This window comes from Cryptomeria japonica, chromosome 9 (genome assembly GCF_030272615.1).
Source record: "Cryptomeria japonica chromosome 9, Sugi_1.0, whole genome shotgun sequence".
NCBI lineage: Eukaryota > Viridiplantae > Streptophyta > Pinopsida > Cupressales > Cupressaceae > Cryptomeria > Cryptomeria japonica.
In genome coordinates, this window is record NC_081413.1 from 508,077,290 (window position 1) to 508,096,548 (window position 19,259).

The 19,259-nt window shown below is 36.1% G+C and overlaps 1 protein-coding gene across 1 annotated transcript; it reads left to right on the forward strand.

Moving 5' to 3' along the window:
* Positions 1 to 3,891: 3,891 nt before the first annotated feature.
* On the forward strand, positions 3,892 to 4,875 carry LOC131858469 (uncharacterized). Its single transcript, XM_059211715.1, has 2 exons — positions 3,892 to 4,291; positions 4,442 to 4,875. Exons 1-2 carry the CDS (start codon positions 3,892 to 3,894, stop codon positions 4,873 to 4,875), a joined length of 834 nt encoding a protein of 277 aa, XP_059067698.1.
* The last annotated feature ends 14,384 nt before the right edge of the window (positions 4,876 to 19,259 follow it).

Genomic DNA, 19,259 nt, shown 5'->3' on the forward strand with positions numbered 1-19,259 from the left:
GTTTTTTATAATATTTCAATGATTTAAAATAAAATAATAAGATTCATGAAATGGCGGTACTGGATGGCAGTAGGATCGGCATTGGCGATAGGAGCAGGGTTACTGATGTGCGCTAATCTGGTGCGCAGTCTTCGAAGGTTGGATCTTGGAGCGATGAATTGGACATTGCTTTCCCCATTGAGACAGTTAGATTGCAAGTTGTTCAAAAACCAATTAATGTTGGGAAAGCGGATATGGTCCAGGGCAACAGATATTCCAGGCCGTGGTTAAACTTTGGAAACCCTTATTCAAAAGGCAACCAATGCCCTATTGACCCGCATAAGTGGAAGGAGAATGGTTTCATTTGGATTAACAAAGGTTGGTTTTGTAAGACTAAGCATCCCGCATCTGAGGCTCCCCGAAACTGGTATCCACCACCTAAACCTAGCATTTCTGGTGCGGCACCCGAGAGAGGTAATCCTCACTCTGACTCTTTTTTGGTTCCCCCGATTGATCACGGTAATCCCCAAAACTGGAATGGGTGCTTCAAGCAATACAACTCAAGAGCGGACCAAGCCAGGTTCTGGAGATCCAATTTCCGCCCTAACAATCGAAACCCTTGGTCGAGCCACGAAAGACACCCGACCTTTCGAAGAGCAGCCTCCCTCCCTCAGCGACCCCACTTTCACAAACCGGTAAGAAAAACCTCAAGACCCACCATCTTTTTGGATGAGAATAAAATTAATTCTGCTAGGTCAAATTTGCTTGAGTCTTGCCTTTTCATCAAGTGGGGTGGTGCAAAGCGGGTTAAGGATAACTTTGAATCCTGGTGTAGAGCGCAGTGGGGTAAGGATATTAACATTAATATCCTCCCGAATGATTTCTATATGATTGAATTTATGAGCAATAACGATAAATGGCAAGCACAAAACAAAGGTCTATACATCTTAGATGGCATTGAAGTTCACACCATTGATTGGCAGCCCAATTTCAACCCCCGAACGTATGTACCGTCGAACAACAAGGTATGGATAAGACTGTATAATTGTCCCTCAGATTATTGGCACATTGATGTCATCAAGGATATATACAAAGACCTTGGCACCTTTGTATCGGCAGATGATATCTTGGAGGATAAATTATGGGGAAGCTTCCTCAGAATTTGTATTAGCACGGATCAAATCACCAAGATCCCCGACGAAGTCAGAATTATTGGGGTAGGGAAGATCTGGATCCAAAAGATTGATAGAGAAGATCAACTACATATTTGTCTTAAATGCTTTTCCTTAGATCATACCAATATTAGTTGTGATGTTTTGGCTACGATTCGGTGAAGTTATTCCTGTATGCAATCTCCTATTGAGGTAAATCTGCAACCGGAACCTTCTATTGCCTTTGACACCGGGGAAGCTATTTGCAACAACACTCTTGATAATGAGAATGTCCCACTAACGGAAGCAACCCCTTTGATCATAATTCCTCCCTCCTCTAGTCAATGCAAGAGTCAACAAGATCTTCTCACACTTTTGGAGAAGATCAAAACCCTACAGGCAGATATTGAATCCAAGTTAGCAGATTCACTTCCACCCTCCCCCTGTGTGCCTAGGAATCAACTGGTAATTGAAGATGACAATCTTCACTCTACGGTTATGGAGACCGGCACGTTGAGGGAGATGGGAGGGCAGATCTGCTCCTCGACAGGCATTGAGCTGGAAGATGGTGAAATTGAAACTTTGAACCGGACTTAGATCTTATACTAGAGGGTACTCCAAAAGGTTTTGGTAAATCGGATTCAACTATTGACAAATCTAATTTTAAGCCAAAATGTGTGCGGGGGCGCAAGTCCAAAAAAGTTATGCTTGTAGTGGCTGGTGCTGCCTGTGGTCAAACCAAACTTAATTTAGGGAAGGGAAATACCCTTCCCCAGGAGAAATGGAACTCCTATCTTGGAATGTCAGGGGCATCAATGCCCCTGACAAATGGCACTTGATTAAGCACCATATTGATGACACTAAAGGAGATATTTGGCTACTTCAGGAAACTAAATGGAGCATGGTTGAGACTGCTGCTAAAATGAAAGTTTGGAAATAGTGGAATGGGCTTCTTAGGCAATCGGATGGAGCCTTTGGTGGCTTGGGTATCATTTGGAACCCCATGAATGTTAATATCTCACTTGTAGGGGATGATAAGTATTGGCAACACTTCGCAGGTACCATTCTTGGACGGAATGAGAATTTTAATATTTTCAATGTGTACAAACCATCTACTATCGATGATAAACAGGCTCTCTGGGCTCTCTTAACCAGCAAACTAAACAGTATTACCGACAATAGTTGCGTGGTAGCCGAGGACTTCAATGCGATCCTCTTTGGCACTAAGAAAAGTGGGGGTATTCAGAGAAATGGTACGTCCCAAAAGGACTTTTTGGATTTTGTTGAGCGGAATCACCTTTTAGACATTGTTCCGAAAAATGGTATTTTCACATGGACGAATTGGAGAACAGATTTCACTAATATTGTTGAATGGCTTGACCGGTTTCTTGTCTCTTGTGAGTGGTTAGGACAAAATTTAGCCTTAGAATCGTCGATTCTCCCGCTTATCGGATCAGATCACTACCCAATCTGTCTAGAGGTCACCTTGGGTCAAGCGGAGGGGGGCACCCCGTTCTGGTTTGAGAAAATGCGGTTCAGAATGCCTGAACTATATGACCTTATAGCCGCTTGGTGGAATGAACCGGTTTTTGGGAATTATTCGAGACTTCTCATTCTCAATAAAAAGATCAAGTATATTAAGGTCAAGATCAAAGAATGGAATAAGAGCCATTTAAAGAATATTCATATGGAGAAATTAAGAATTAAGGCTAAACTGACAAACTTAACTAGCTCTGTAATCACTTCTGGAATGACTGAGGATCTATTTATCAAAGAAAATTCTCTCAAGTCTGACCTAAATGAAATCCTTCGGTGTGAGGAAATTCATTGGCATCAAAAATCAAGGGAGTTGTGGCTTGAGGAAGGTGACAAAAACACCAAATTCTTCCACTGGTCGGCCGTTGCCTATCAAAATAGAAACAAAATATCGGAGATTATGAGACCAGACGGAGTTACTGTCAGGGATTATGAGGACATTGCGCAGGAAGTTGTAAGATTCTTTGACTCTTTGTTGAACGGGTTCCATCAGAACGATCATGAAGCAAGAACTGGAATTTTGAACTCAATCCCATCTATTATATCCGGTGATCAAAATATAGCTCTTTGTACTCCTATTCCAATTGATAAGGTAAGGACTACCATCTTTGAGCTGAAACCGGATAAGACTCTTGGCCCGGATGGCTTCCCTGCTGCTTTCTTCCATCATTTATGGGATATCATTGCTCGATATCTACACCTTGCAGTAGAAGAATCAAGAAAGAAGATGACTATCTTAGGGACTTTCAATCACACCTTTTTTACTCTAATTCCGAAGAAGCAAAATCCACAATAGATGAGTGACTTTAGGCCCATTGTTCTATGCAACACTGTATATAAGATTGTAACAAAGATCATTGCTAACAGATTGAAGCCCCTCCTTAATCACATTATATCAAATGAACAAAGTGGTTTTGCCCCTAGAAGATCCATTGTGGAAGGCATTATCGTTGCTCATGAAACGCTTCACACAGCCCGAAAGACCAAGGACTCCTGTATGGTTTTAAAACTAGGCATCCTGAAAGCTTATGACATGGTGGACATGGGTTTCTTATTTGATGTTCTTAATAAATTTGGCTTCTACAAGGAATGGCTCACTTGGGTCACAAGTTGTCTTTCTTCCCCCAAATTCTTTGTTTTGGTTAATGGCTCATCCCATGGTTTTTTCTCTTCGACAAGAGGAATCAGACAAGGTGATCCATTATCACCATTTTTGTTTATCATAATGGTTGAAGCTCTAGGTCGATCTATTAGAGATCTTCAGCAAGATGACCGTTGGGTTGGAGTTAATGTGGCAACAGGGGTTAAAAAAATGACTCATCTCCAGTTTGTTGATGACACCATTTTGTTTGGTTCGGCTTGTAGGCGGGAAGCTAGAACTATTAAATCATGCCTTGATGATTATTGTTTGGATTTTGGGCAAAAAATCAACTGGCATAAATCTGAAGTGTTTTTTGTCAACACCCTGCTTAACCTACAAGTTGTATTATCAAGGATTCTTAATCTCAGAGTCACTAACTTCCCTAGGAAGTTTCTTGGTACTCCCCTCTTCATTGGTAGCAACAGATCTCACTACTGGAAGCATCTTATTGATAAGTGCAAATCCAAACTTGCATCTTGGAAAGGTAAGTGGTTATCCTCTGCTGGGAAGCTTACTATGATAAAATCAGTTCTTTCAGCACTACCAGTTTTTTCCATGGCTTGCCTGAGATTACCGGTGGCAATTGAAGATGAATTGATTTCTCTAATGAGAAACTTCCTTTGGAATAGTTCAGATGACAAAGGTAAATTCCCTTTGATAGCTTGGAAAAAGATTTGCCAACCAAAAAAGGCAGGAAGTGCTGGCATTCGCCAAATCTTGGTCATGAATTTAGCAATGGGTGCTAAGTTGGTTTGGGAGATCTATAGCGGCAGGAAGCAAAAATGGGTAAGGCTCTTAAAACACAAATATCTGGACTCCCTGGAGCCTAAAAGGATACTGACTATCAACAATCCTCCCAAAGGCTTGGCTATCTGGAATTTCATTATGGACAGCGGGGAAATCATCAGTGATCAGGTTAACTGGGATGTCAGGAATGGCAAGCATGCCTCCTTTTGGTTTGATTATTGGTCTGGTGAAGCTGCGCTATGCCACAACCCCTCTCTACAACCTATTATGGTCGAAACTTGTCGCCTTTGGGAGCACAATATCTGTGATTATGGTTATTAGATCCAAGAAAATGGTATTGTCAAATGGAAATGGAACTCTTTGGATCAGCATCTGAAGGACCTATTTACTGACATTCTCAACAAAAGGTTTATTTTCCCTTCCCCTAATAGGGACATTATTAGGTGGTGCGGCTCCTCTGATGGCAAATAAAAAGTATGTTTTGGTTACAAACTGAAAGAAGCGGCTATCGACAAACAAGACTGACCTTTTAATCTTTTTTGGCATCAACATCTCCTTCCCAAAGCGAGCCCTTTGCCTAGTTGGCTTGTCAGAGAAAAATCTTGACTCAAGAAAGGCTCCAATCAATGGGTATCAATGGACCTAGCAAATGTCCTTTATGTTTGGAAAAGGAAGAGACTGTGGATCATCTTCTTCTCCACTACAAATTCTCCAAGTCACTGTTGGTGGCATTTCATGGGTAAACTGTGAATCTTTGGCCCCTTCCCAACAGGATTGGTCGATTGGTTTTTGCAATGGCCTAAACTAGCAGGTAAGGTTGTTTTTGTTGATTTTCTTTTTATCCTCCCATCTCTTTTGATCTGGGAAATCTAGAAAGAAAGGAACCACTTAATCTTCCAGGGTAAAGAAATGAGCCTATTGTCTCTTTGTGGGAAAATAGAGAACCACCTAACTGAACTCCTGAATGAGGCTGCCCAATCCAAATCTTTAAAGAAAAACTTGTTCACGGACTGGGATTGTAAGATTAAGTTGGTTCTTCCAAACCTCCTCATCCCTCCGATCTTTGGACTGGGTACCCCGGTGGATCAGATCAATCCAAGAGTGGGGGTGAAATGGGATGCGCCAGAGGTTGGGTGGTGCAAGGTAAACCTTGATGGTGCGTCTACAGGAAATCCGGGTCAAAGTGGAATTGGTTGTATTCTGAGGGATTTTGATGGTCTCTATTTAAAAGAAATCTCTAAAAATATTGGTGTGGCCACTAATAATGAAGCGAAATTCAAAGCGGCTTTCAGAGGTCTTTAGTTAGGGAAGGAGCCAGGGGTGTAGAGAATTTATTTGGAGGGAGACTCATTAAATGTTATTAATGTGATCCACTGTAATAGCATCCCTAGTTGGCATCTTAATTAGTGGCTTCAACCGATCTTGGCGCTGCTAGCTACCTTTAAGGAATATCGGGTTAGCCACATTTACAGGGAAGGTAATGGTGAAGCTAATAGACTTCCTAAATTGGCTATAGCCATAGGTGACCCCACCTGATTTTTCACCAATGATGTTTTTGGGGCCGGTTGGTGATGTGGCATTGGCTCCACCGGTTGACATGTTATTCTCACTCTTCGTTTAGGGGGTCGCTCTCCGGTTGGGTCTATTGATGGTTGTGCGCTCTCCGGTTCATTCCACAACTACCAGCTATGGAGCAATTTGTTGTTTTGCTCCCCGGTAGTCACTTTACCCCCCATCATGGTTTCCGGTGGAGAGATCGACCGTTTGCCCTATTTACCTGTTATGGTCTCTTCTCACCAACGTGATGTGACGCTTGTCGGCATCATTGATTAGGGCCAGTTTTGGCCTCGGGGCAATTGAATATAAGTGTACTTTAAAATCTAGTCACGACTAGATTCTCTCATGATTTGTTTTCAATCACTTGGTGCTTAAAGTCAGTTGACACCAAGTTGAGGAGCTTTGGCGCAGATGGTTTGTGGATACTGGCAGCTCACGTGTGTGGATATTTATTGGGTATGAATTGCTTGCAGGGTGTCGTATTCTCTGGTTTGATGTCGCATTATTTAACAATGGTATACCCTTCTTTCCATCAAACAATTGCTTTTCTTTTTGGCGATTCGCTATGGAGACCCCAATCCTCCTTGAAGCTACTTGTCGCCAGATGGCTTTCCTGGGCAAAATCACAGACAGGCGTCTGTAAGAGGTCCTCTTCTCTCGGCATCCTCTCATTCTCCACAGCATTAAGAGGATTCTAGGAAAGGAATTCCTCATGGTGTATCACAGGAAACAGAGCAAAGGTTAAGAAGCTTGTGATTGTTAATTCTCTGGATTTCGAGTCTCTCCAAGCAACCTGGCCTAACATCTCTAGGAACATTGATTTCCTGTTTAAAGCGACTGGCATACATAGCGGTTTCACTTCGGATTGGTGGGCAAAATTTCTTTATGATGAAGATATTGCGGGTATCGATGACTTTGGGATTTTGGAGAACGAAGATCTGGTGGATGGAAATGACTGGGGTTTTGGGTTGGGCAAAGAGTGGATCCCAAATGACTACCGACTCCCAAAGGAGAAGGCAAAATTGACTTCTCATGCGAATTGTGGCACAGAATGTCCCATTGTTCTGGATGCGGCTAATGCGCTAGCGGATGATGCTTCTGAAGACTCTCTTTGACTCCGGTTGTCACTAGGCACTCTGGTTTCTCTGCTTTTTTGAGCTTGTATGTTTTTGTCTAAAAACCTTTGTTTCTGTAAGAGGTTGGTTTATGTTTGTACTCTTCCAGCCCTCAGGGCTGGTCTTTCTTATCTTAGACTTAAGCTATGGTAGGGGGTTTTCTTCCTAATTATTTCCCCTTGCCGCTCTTTTTGAATCAGGCCTTGTATCCTCCTTTTTGTTTAATACAAGGGTGCTACCCCTATGCAGCTATTTACTTATTAAAATAAAATAAAATAATAAGATTCATAAATAAAGTAATTTTACTTATTCAAATAAAGAGTAGTGGTGAAAATGGCTCGTTGATGGGATTCAAAGGGTTGATCCTTCTCTCAAGGCTAATGAAATAGTGAGGTGGCAAAACCCAGAGCGCAAGGGTGGATTAAAATCAATTTTGATGGAGCATCAAAGAGCAACTTCAAACCATCGGGTGCAAGTTGTGTTGCAAGGAATGAGTATGGTGTAATATTATAAATTGGTTCCAAAAAATTCAAGGATGGCACAAATAATGAATCAGAAGCACAAGTTGCACTCCTTGCAATCATGCTTGTTAGTTGATTATCAATATCCAGACTACACTTAGAAGGTGATTCACAAATAATAATTAATGTCATATATGTGGGAGAGGTTCAAAATTGGAAACTAAACTAATTATCGAGAAGCTTCATAGTTTCCAAGTCTTCAAAGTATCACACATTGAGAGAGAAGGCAATATATTAGTTGACAGGGCTTCAAATTGGGTTGTGGTTTGAATGGATATGAGAGAATAGATTGGTGGGATGTCCCATGCAAGGTGTCGTTTGAAATTGGTGAAGAGAACAATAGGCACACAGAGCAAGAAGTGACGGGTTGAGTGTGGCACGCAGGAGATTTGATCCTCCTGAACTATGCCAGCAGAGGACACCATTGAGCTTTCTATTTGACGTGTTCTAGTGTGGCATCAATGGTGTAGACGGGAAGTTTTCAAGATTGGTGGTTTCCCTTTAGTAACATACCCCTTCCAAACGACAAAGAAGGCAATGGGTGTAGGTTGTTTTGGTATAGCTTTGAAGCATGAGAGCATAGGATAGAGTGTAGAGAAAAGGCCAAGATGGAGGCAAACTTCTCCCTTGGCACATCAAAGCAACAAGAGGCCTTTAAGGAAGTAGTTATACAGGAATGAATGCACAACATATTCAAGATTGAAGACCCACAATTAATATGTATGGTAGATTTGTTTTTGGTTGAAGCTTTCATGAAATCTACTTTTAGATTTCACACAAATATAGATGTAGCTTCCATCTTTTTGTCTTGGTGTTTGGAATTGGGATCGAAGGAAGATACAAAGTGGGTTATTAGGGAGTATGTAAGGGAGGAATGGAAAGAGGGGATGAACTCTTTCCTTACAATGGCTTATCCTGGTGAAGGATTCATCACCAAGGGTGGTGAATGGGTACATGTTACAGAGTTTGAACCCCCTTTGAGACCATTTTTAGTATGGGATACAAATGATGATCATGAAACATGAAGAGATGGAGCTCAAGAGGGGTGGGACCATATTAAAGATTATTTAAAAAACAAGGAAGTTTCTATTCAAGATCAAGAGACTGGGAAAAGAAGAAGAACAAAAAGAAATGGATAGATTCAAGAACGAAGACTACTGGTTGAGCAGAGGAAGGCTAAAGGGAGAATCTTCGAACCAGTAAATGATTATATCATTGTTTTGATTTAGTTGTCGTGTATGGTTTTTGCCTATGTATGGATTAGTCTTGATAGTTGAAATATGACTATTATGATATGGTAGGAATGAGGGTTTGAGAGATATAGTTAGTTCGCTTTCAAATAGATATGGTTACTCTAGTTTGTATGGATCGAGAAGGTTGGATAGTTGGATGAGGTAGGGATATGCCAAGTTTTGTATAGTGAATATGTAATCTTTATTATTATTAATATTAATATAAAAACTTTTACCACTACTCGAGATTAGTTTTTATTATTAATATTATTTTAATCTCCTTACAAAATTATCATATGAACTAATCTCTTTAATATAAAAACTTAACGTTGATGGTTCATCTCGAGCACGGTGGCTTCACTTAGTGAACTTGGGTTATAGCACTTTCATGGCATACTAAAGAATCCCCCTATTTTCAAAAAATATTGCCCTAAACTCCTTTTTTGTCACCCCCTGCCAATACACAGCCCGAATTCAAAGCCCCCCTATTTTCACCAAATATTGTATTTTTTCATAGCCGGAATTAAAAACCCTCCTATTTTCACCAATAGGCAATATATTGTACCCTAATTTTGGGGATATTAAACCCCCCCAATATGAATGCATGTGATATAATATTGCCTAGCCAGTGAAGCCCCCGTGATCTCGAGGCAATCTTGGCCATGCTGGTTTTGGTGGGGTTGGTTGTGATAGCTCTAGAGATATTTGGTGTATTTTCTCAATTTATAAAGGTTTTCATACCAATAATTTAATGGAGACTCTTGCCATTTTGTATGTGGTAGAGTGTAGTTGTGTTCTCTAACTGAAACAAATTATTTGTGAATCTGATTCTCAGAATATGGTGACTTTGTTGAATGAGTGATAGTTAGACGAGGTTAGCTGGCACTTGGCTGTGGTGACTAGGCAAATTCTTCGGTTGTGTAGCTCCTTAGAATCTGTTACTTTTAGTCACATTCATAGGGAGTGGAATGGAGTTGCAGATTGTTTGGCCAAATGGGCTTCTAATCATAGGCAGGGTTGGAATATAGTGGATATTAGGCAATTATCTCTGGAAATGTCTCATTTGTTGGACCACTTAGTGGAAATTGATAGAGTGGTGTAATTTTTTCTCTCTTGAGCATGTGGCCCTTCTTGTTTTGTATCTCTTTCTATGATTAATAAATTTTTACCCCTTTTAGTTTATATTTGAAATAGTACAATATTTAATTATGTGAGGCATATTATACTCACATATGGATGTAAAATTGCTTGTCAATAAAAAATAAAAGCATTAAATTTGGTGTACTTGTGAGTGTCAATGAAATTAAATCAAATAACTAAATTGTATTTAAATTAAATAACTCCAATTAAGTTTAGCTAGTCATTTAAACTCGATTTCCATAATAAACTCTTCCTTCAGAGAGACTCTTTTGAAAAATGCAAACCATAACATAATAAAATCTAAGCTAATTACATTTTAAGAATTACAAAATTAAATATAAGTTAAATTAAAATAAATAAAACTAAATAACTGAAATTAAATTAAATAACTTTAAATGAATTAAATCCAATAACTAACATGCTATTAAATTAAATAACTAAAATATTTTAAAGACGTGCATTTTCACATGGCGGATTTGGTGGAGGTTATGAAAGTGTAAGCGTTGCTCCCAAAATGTGAAATCTTTGAGTTTTAAATGCTCTACATTTAGGTCTAAAAGGCGTTTCCTTCGACTTGACAACAACTTGGCAATATGGTTCCAATTGAGCTGGCAGAATTGCATGTGAGCAACTCCTGATTTAGTGGATTAAACAAAGGTTGTGGTGTTATTCTTTGCTTATATTGAAGGTAGATGTGGAAGTGGTGATCTGGTTAAGTTTAGCAATGTGGGTGAACATTGAGAGTGGGAGATTTCACTTTAATTTGTAGTTCCTTATCAATGTTACTCTTAACTAGAAGAGGAAATATTTGTTGCACAATTTGAAGTTTTCTTTATTTATAATACTCGTAATTAGAAAAGGAAGTATGTTTTATTGATGGCTTCCACAAATAGTCATTGATTTGGGATAGGCATTGTACATATTCCTTCCTTTTGATCAACCAACTTATAGTTGTATCATTTAAGAGGAATGATGATATGGAAGAAGGATAAGCCAATGTGGAGACTTTTTAGAAGAAGTTAAGGAAAGAAAAGGACAATTCTCACCTGTAAATTTGAAGGTATACACCTCAATGCATCTTTCATTTTTTATGAATGTTTGTTATAAAAACTTCTTCCACTATAATGCCCACAAAGTGAGATGTCTAGGAAAAGAAATGATACCAAAGGTGATGTATTTTGCTTTGCATACATTATCTAAGCTTCCAAATTTAACATATGAGCCCACCCTTAGTTTAGATCACTATATTTGTTTTAATTTTTACACATATTTTCCTAGGTGATTAAAGCTATAGTTTCATCTTCTTTTACATTTGATGGATAATCATATCATATTCAATATTTTATGTTGGTTATCTAGTTATGAATCTCTATTTTCGATGCATGTATATTAAACTATTATGCACTATGTTATTTCCTTGACATAAATGTTCTATCTTTATTATCATTCAAATAGCTAAAACATTTTTGACCTTCCGCTAACAGAACAACATAATTTGTGCAGAATCTTGAGGTAAATAACTTCTCATGGTATTGCAATTTGCTTATAAACATATTGATTTTCATTAGATTGTAATGTATTTCCTTTCTCTCAATCTTTCACCATACTTTACCTATGTTTATAAAACCTCCTCAAATGAACAGACGATATTAGGTTATTTTTGTTTACTACATATGTTGAAACTTTTTGTGAAGTAATGTTCTAAAGTTGAATACAAGACATTCAAAATGTGTTCAAATGAAGATTATTTATGTAATCTTTTGGAATTGTAGCCACATTGTTTGCTCATATACAACTTAGATAAGAATGTGCACATTAATAGAATTGTTTTTTAATCAATTCAAATAGTTTTCAAGAATACATGCAAAGAACTTCATTTATGCTTGTAATGCCTTAATGCCCCCTGGATGACTGAGGGTATCTCATACCTTGATCAACTTTTGCATATAATTGTTTAAGCTTATTTAATGACTTCTCAAATGTCTTATGTTGTTGCTTCTCCTACTCTTCAACCTTTGCCTGAAAACAAGTTCATATGATTTTGTAAGGAGATTAATATATTATTAAAATTATTGAAAATGTGAAATCCCTAATTTATGGATTTTGTTCCTCTATGTTGTGCATTACATTCCAGAATTTCTTTCGAATACTCTAAAAGATCTATTCAACCATTTCACTTCAAACTCCTTACTAACAAAGTCTTTATTATTATTTACGAACATTTAATATTTTCAACCATTGGTTCTAATGAAGAATGTTTGGCACCTATGATGAAATCAATGACAAATTGATCAGAAAGAAAGTGGATGAAAATTTTATGGAGATGAAAGGTGACTTGGAGGAGAGACTCGGTGTGTCATCTACTACTGTTGTTGCAACACAATCATAATCTAGACAGAGAAAATCCAGTAGAGCTATTGCATTGCCTACACCTTATGTAGCTACTCCTCAAAGTAGAAAAAGGGCTAGTACTAATATTTTGGAGCAATATGAGACTTCTACAGAAAGGAAGAAACAAAGAAGAAAACAAAAGGCAAGCAAAGAAAAGATAAAATTAAAAATGTTGATGAAGATGATAAAGATGAGGAAGAACAAATGAAGGCCTTTTAATTGAGAAAAAGAGAGAAGAGAACCATGGAGAATAAAGAAGAAGGGAGTTTTAAGAAGATAGAAAAAGGAAAGGAAAATTTGAAAAGAGAACCCAAGAGATCAAAGAAGCTTCCTTTGGAGTCAGATGAGGAAGATCTCTTTGATCTAAATACCATCTTTAATGCCATAGAGTGCCATGGAGCACTAGAAAGAATAACAGGTCCATATCCAAATGAACCTTTTTAGAACCACGACATTATAGAACAAGCTATTATAATGTATATGATGAAATATAACTATAAATTGAAAGCATCATAGATCAACTTCTGAAGTGCCTTGCAAATGTTTTGATTGAAAAGAGAATTGAAGTTGTGGAGTTAGAATAAAAAATGAAGAAACAAGTTATCCAACAGAGTGGAGTCACTTTGACTAAGGAAGAGATAGCCAAAATAAACAAGAAACAATCACAAGAACTAAGGACAAAACATAGGGTTAATGACCTTATGGGTATGACTAAATAAGAAAAAGATGAAGTGTTGAAAGAGACTAAGGAATTCACTGCTAAAGTCTTAAGAGAAATGAAAGGAGGCGCGATGACAAAAGAACAAGTCCCTTCAGAGGATGCTACCATAGAAGAAAATATTCGCGAGGATCTTAATGCATTTGAATCTCCTTTGATAGAGAGATGTCTAGAAATGATAACTTGGAGTCTAAGAAAGGGAATAAGGAGAGCGTCCCTCCGTCAAAGAATACAAATTAGAATGTTGAGTAGATTCTAGAGAATACAATTCAAAATGATGAGCAAATTTTGGAGAATACTTGATGATTGGTGCAGAAGAGAATGTTGAAGAAGGAGAAAGGAGAAGAATGCAGAAGAAATAAGGGAGAAGATTAATACAACAAAGGTCAGTGATGAAGCGAAAAATAAATACAATTCTCCTAAGAAAGCTTTGGTTACTACCAAAGAGTCAAATAAGAAATACGAGACTTCTTCCAATGCTCCAAGTGTTGATACAAGTGTTACCGTTTAAATGGTTGGATTCTATAAAGAGTATCAAAGTACAAATGGCCTCAATTAAGTCTCAGATTTTTCAGATGAATAGTGTATATGACTTGGAGAATGATAAAGATGGATCCCTCTATGTGCAGATAGGTCAAGTTCATATGCAGCTAGATTTTCTATAGGAACAGAGGAATCAAATCAAGAAACAATTATGTTTGTTAAGGGAGATTGTTGACCTGAGGTTCGTACCCTTGTCTACAATTTTGAGAGAGGTGATGCAGACTGAGCAGAAGATGAAGGTATTAAATGACATTGGCATAGCAAAAGATTTATTCTTGCAATTTGAATGTCAAAACAAAATTCTTTCTTCGGCTATAGCTACATGTGAAACTAATCTTGCAAAGCAGAAGATACAATATAAAGTTATTTTACCTTCCAAAGGTGTTGCTAAGGTATAGACAAGATACATTTTTGTTTACCATTTTTGTTGAAGATTTTTGTATCAATTTTTTAGGGCTCTCCATCTAAGGGGGAGAATTTTGAATTGTGTGCACATATTTAAGGGATGTATGTACAGATTTATTTTTTAATTTATGTAAATACTATGCCCTTTGTTCTTGAAGTCAAAGGGTTAGATAACACCTAAGGGGGAGTTTGTATAGAGTTTTATAGATATGTACATTGTGTTGCCATCAATAACAAAGGGGAAGATTGTTGGAAACTTATTGAGAGAATGATTTGATATGTATGTTGCCCTTGATGTCAACACTAATGTCTAACAATATGTGTTGTCACTTATTTTGGACAGATGGAGAATGTGTTATGGATATTGGTATATAAGATGGTAGTATGTTGGAGGTGTTATTAGTCATTGATGCATAAGTCAATCTAGAGTTCATGGTATGTATGGTTTCTCATGGTACGACTTATGTTTATGGTCAAGATAGTTTGGTAAGAGTTTGCATGTTGGAGATGTCTTGATATTAGTCTTGGTTCAATCTCATGATTGAAAGTTTGAAGAAATTATCTAAGTGTTGAGACAGAGAGTTTCTTTATGATTGTGGGTCAGTGTTTTGCTCTGCATCCTACCGCATTGCATCTTTTGGTTATGTGGATCTGGAGTTAAGCTTTGTGATGGTGTTTTGTGCATACTATCAAGTTTTCAATTGATTTCATTATATACAACAAAAGTTATATGTGTTTGATCCTTCGGTCCCAGTTTGCCAGAGGAATGATCTTAGGAAAATCAGAAGAATGCTTTGCATTCTCCCACATTGACCAATTGGATAGTGCAGATTTGGGGTCATGGTAAGGATAGAGTATTGGACCTATGACAATAATTTCAAGTTGGTTGGTGAATTAGTTAATGATCTCTTGCTTACTATTGTTACACAGTCTATCGTACCTACATAGTGTTTTAAAATCAGTGACTTACTACTTATGGATCAACTTCCAGTGATTAGTTACTTCAGGAGGTGAATGGAGAATAGGTGTTTGTGGGTCACATGCTTTGTTTGGTGGTTCACATTATGTTTTTTATGTTATATCATGTTGGGATATGTCTTTGATATGCAGTGTTGATGTATGAAGTTGACTTAATATGTTTTGTTAACTACGGTTGATCCTAACCTATTTTATTTGGGTTGAAGAATGTCTCGGAAGTGTGTTATCATCTTGTTGGGTCCGAATACAAATTGGGTTGATCCGCAGCCTATCTTGTATGATGAACTATGCTTAAAACCAACTTATGCTTTGTCAAACATTTCTCTTATTGGGTCCTCTTAGTCTGACCTAATAGATCTTTTTTGGATGCTTCAAAGGATATATATATATATATATATATATATATATATATATATATATATATATATATATTATGAAACAAATCATTTGTAATTTAAGTAGTTCTCATTAAAAAAAGACGTGTGCATATATCTGCTTTTGGAGATATAAGAGTTGATGTAAAGTTTATGAAGCGTGCAAATTCTATGTGACATATTCAAATTTGAACTTCAAAGAGGACTACACTATTAGCATTTGAGATTCACACATTTCTCTTATTGGGTCCTCTTAGGCTGACCTAATAGATGTTTTTTGGATGCTTATGTATGCATGTATGTATGTATGTATGTATGTGTATATGTATGTATATATATACTATACATGTATACACACACATATCTATATATGTGTGTGTGTGTATACATATGTATATATACATACATATACATGTATACATATGTATATATGTATGTATATGTATGTATATGTATATACATATATTTATGTATATGTATATATATACATACATATACATGTGTGTATATATATATATATATGTGTGTGTGTGTATATACATATATAAGTACACACACACACACACAGATATATTTATCTGTGTGTGTGTGTATACTTATATATGTATATACATACATACATATATTATCTGTGTGTGTGTGTGTATACTTATATATGTATATACATACATACATACATATATATATATATATACATACATACATACACACACACACACACACACACACACACATATATATATATATATATATATATGTGTGTGTGTGTGTGTGTGTATGTATGTATGTATATATATATATATATGTATGTATGTATGTATATATATATATATATATGTATGTATGTATGTATATACATATATAAGTATACACACACACACAGATAAATATATCTGTGTGTGTGTGTGTGTGTATGCGCACGTGCGCTAAGTCACAGGGTTCGTCGATTTTTTTGTTTGAGGTTCGAAATTCGGCGAACTCAAAAAAAGGGTATAAAATTTGTCAAAGTTCATCACTAATTCATATGACAAAATTTTGACTTTTTCATTTTTTAAAATATATTTTCATCGGGTTTATTTTAGGGTTTTCGGTATTTTTTTTAAATAAATACCGAATAAGTAGCCGACTTCGCTGCTCTTCGACTTTGCGGCCTAAAGTGTTGTGCCTGCAATGTTTTTACCCGCCGGCGTCGTCGTGTTGTTTGTGCTCGCCGTGCTTGCAAGGCTTTTGCCCACCGTGTTGTTTGCTCGCAGCTTCGTCGTGTGTTGCCACGATTGGAGTGTGCTCGCTGAGTGTCACCATTGGACTGTTCTGCGGCCATTGAAGCTCACAGGTAAGTCGTGAAGCTTTTGTTTTTTTTATTTGCTTATGTATGTATTTTTTATTTGTTTTTCTATTTTATGATTTCTTTTTTCAAATTTATTTTAATATCGTTTGTAATGTGGATGTTTTTCATTTTTACTATTTTTTATTTCGTTTTGTAAAATAAAAATAAAAATTAATGATTTTTTTTTTATGATTTGAAATATATTTATATATTCAGTTTTTTTATCTGTCAAATAAAATAGAGTGTTTTATTTTTATATTATTATTATTTTTTAAATATCTTTTTAATTGTCAAATACTTTACTGTTTTATATTTTGTAAAATAAAAATAAAAATTAATATATTTTTGTTTAATGTCTTAAAAGATATATTATTCTTTTAAAACATAAAACATAAATATATTAATTTTTATTATATATACATTCAACTTTTTTATCTGTCAAATAAACTAAACTAAAGTTTTTTATTTTTTATTTTTTAAATTGTGTTTTGTAAATATTAATATAATTTCGTTCTATGTTTTACAAGATATATATATTTAGTGTTATGTTTATGATTATTGAAAGAATATTCATTTTCTTTTTAAGAGTCAAAAGTAAAAAATTCATATATTTTGTTTTGATGTTTTTTAAATAGAATGTAGTTAACAATTTAAATACTAAATATTGTTTTTCTTTTGAAATATCTAGATTGTACCAAAATGTCTCCTAAAAAATCAGATTCTATAGTATGGAAATATGTGACATGTGATGGTAATGAACTCTTTTGTAAGGAATGTGATAAACCTTTCAAAGGAAGTTTAACAAGGGCAAGAGACCACTTACTTGGAATCAGTGGGGGTGCAGGAGGAGGTGTTACTGCATGTCCAAAAGTGACTGCAGAAATGAGAGTTGCTTTAGAAAGAGAACAATCCTCTTCGATTGCAGGAATGATCAAGAATACACAAAAAAAAATAAAAAAAAATTCAAGAGGATGTGTCCAGGTTCACATATATCTCTTCCTCTTCCAGTTTACCCAAGGCCACAGGTCCATCAATAGGAAGTGGAACACTGAAAATCTTTTGGAAACCGGTAGAGAAACAACAAGTGGATGATGCATTGGCTGATTTGTTTTATACAAGTGCTATTCTATTCAATGAAGCAAGAAATCCTCATTTCCATAATGCAATTCAGAAAGTTGCAGAGTTTGGCAGAGGGTACACACCTCCAACTTCAGAGGCTTTCAGAACAACTCTTTTAGAGAGGTCAAAAGATAGAGTGACAAAAAAATTAGCTGAGGTCAAAGCTTCTTGGAAAGTAATAGGTTGCACCATATTGAGTGATGGGTGGTCAGATATATGTCAAAGGCCATTGATTAATGTTTTAGTAGCTTGCCCTGAAGGTGTTGTCTTCTTGAAAGTGATTGACACCATGAACCAGAAGAAAACTTTAGAATATATTTTTCAGATACTAGATGAAGCCATTCTTGAAGTAGGGGTGGAAAATGTGGTTCAAGTGGTTACTAATAGTGCAACAGGCTAGCAAAATTAAGATCCCTTGTCAATCAACATCGAGAAGACATAAGGCCTAACACTTAGACACCCTTTCAATCCCAATTTCCTACACATTTGAATAGTGCATCAAATGCATCCACAATATAAACCATTACTAAAACATTCTAACACTAATCAATTACCACATAGTAAACTACACATAATCCTAATTCTATCATCACTCATGAGCATAATAAATGAAATGCCAATTCCACATCATAATACTCACAATGGTTATAACAAAAAAACCTCACCATCTAAAGAAACCCTAATAATCTCACACTATTGCATTGTCTAAACAATCTTAGCATCAACACAAAATGTAAACTACAAACATGCAATCACTATAATTAACTCATTAATCACTCACAACAATTTGATATTAGTTATCACATTTCACTTGATTATACAATTGTAAAAAAGATACCATAAAACCTTAATTTCAAGCAGATGGGGACACTTTATAAATCACAACATTGATATCTATAGTAATATTATAATTAATCATGTAATTAAATTCTCTTTTAGACCAACTAACCAAATTGTCTTGTAACTAATTAAATCAATTTTAACAACATCAAAGTCATTCACTCTCAAACACACATCATCACCTAAACCTAAAACCAAGATATTTATGTCACAAAATGAGCAATCGATTACAACATATGGAATATGGAACACAATACAACACAACATTCATGTATCTCAAAGAAACATAATTACGTAGAAAATTTATTTGAATGATGCAAAAACAATCATATTCTATGTATAGGTAGCAACAATTAATTTGATCACAATAAATATGTCTAGAAGTTACCTTTCTATTTCACATGCAAATTTCCACCATGGTTGATATGCAAATAATGCATACCAA

Coding starts and splice junctions, on each gene's coding strand:
- LOC131858469 (XM_059211715.1), top strand. CDS start 3,892: ATGGTTGAAGCTCTAGGTCGATCTATTAGAGATCTTCAGCAAGATGAC. Junction 4,292..4,441: donor CAAACTTGCATCTTGGAAAG/GTAAGTGGTTAT, acceptor GGAATAGTTCAG/ATGACAAAGGTAAATTCCCT.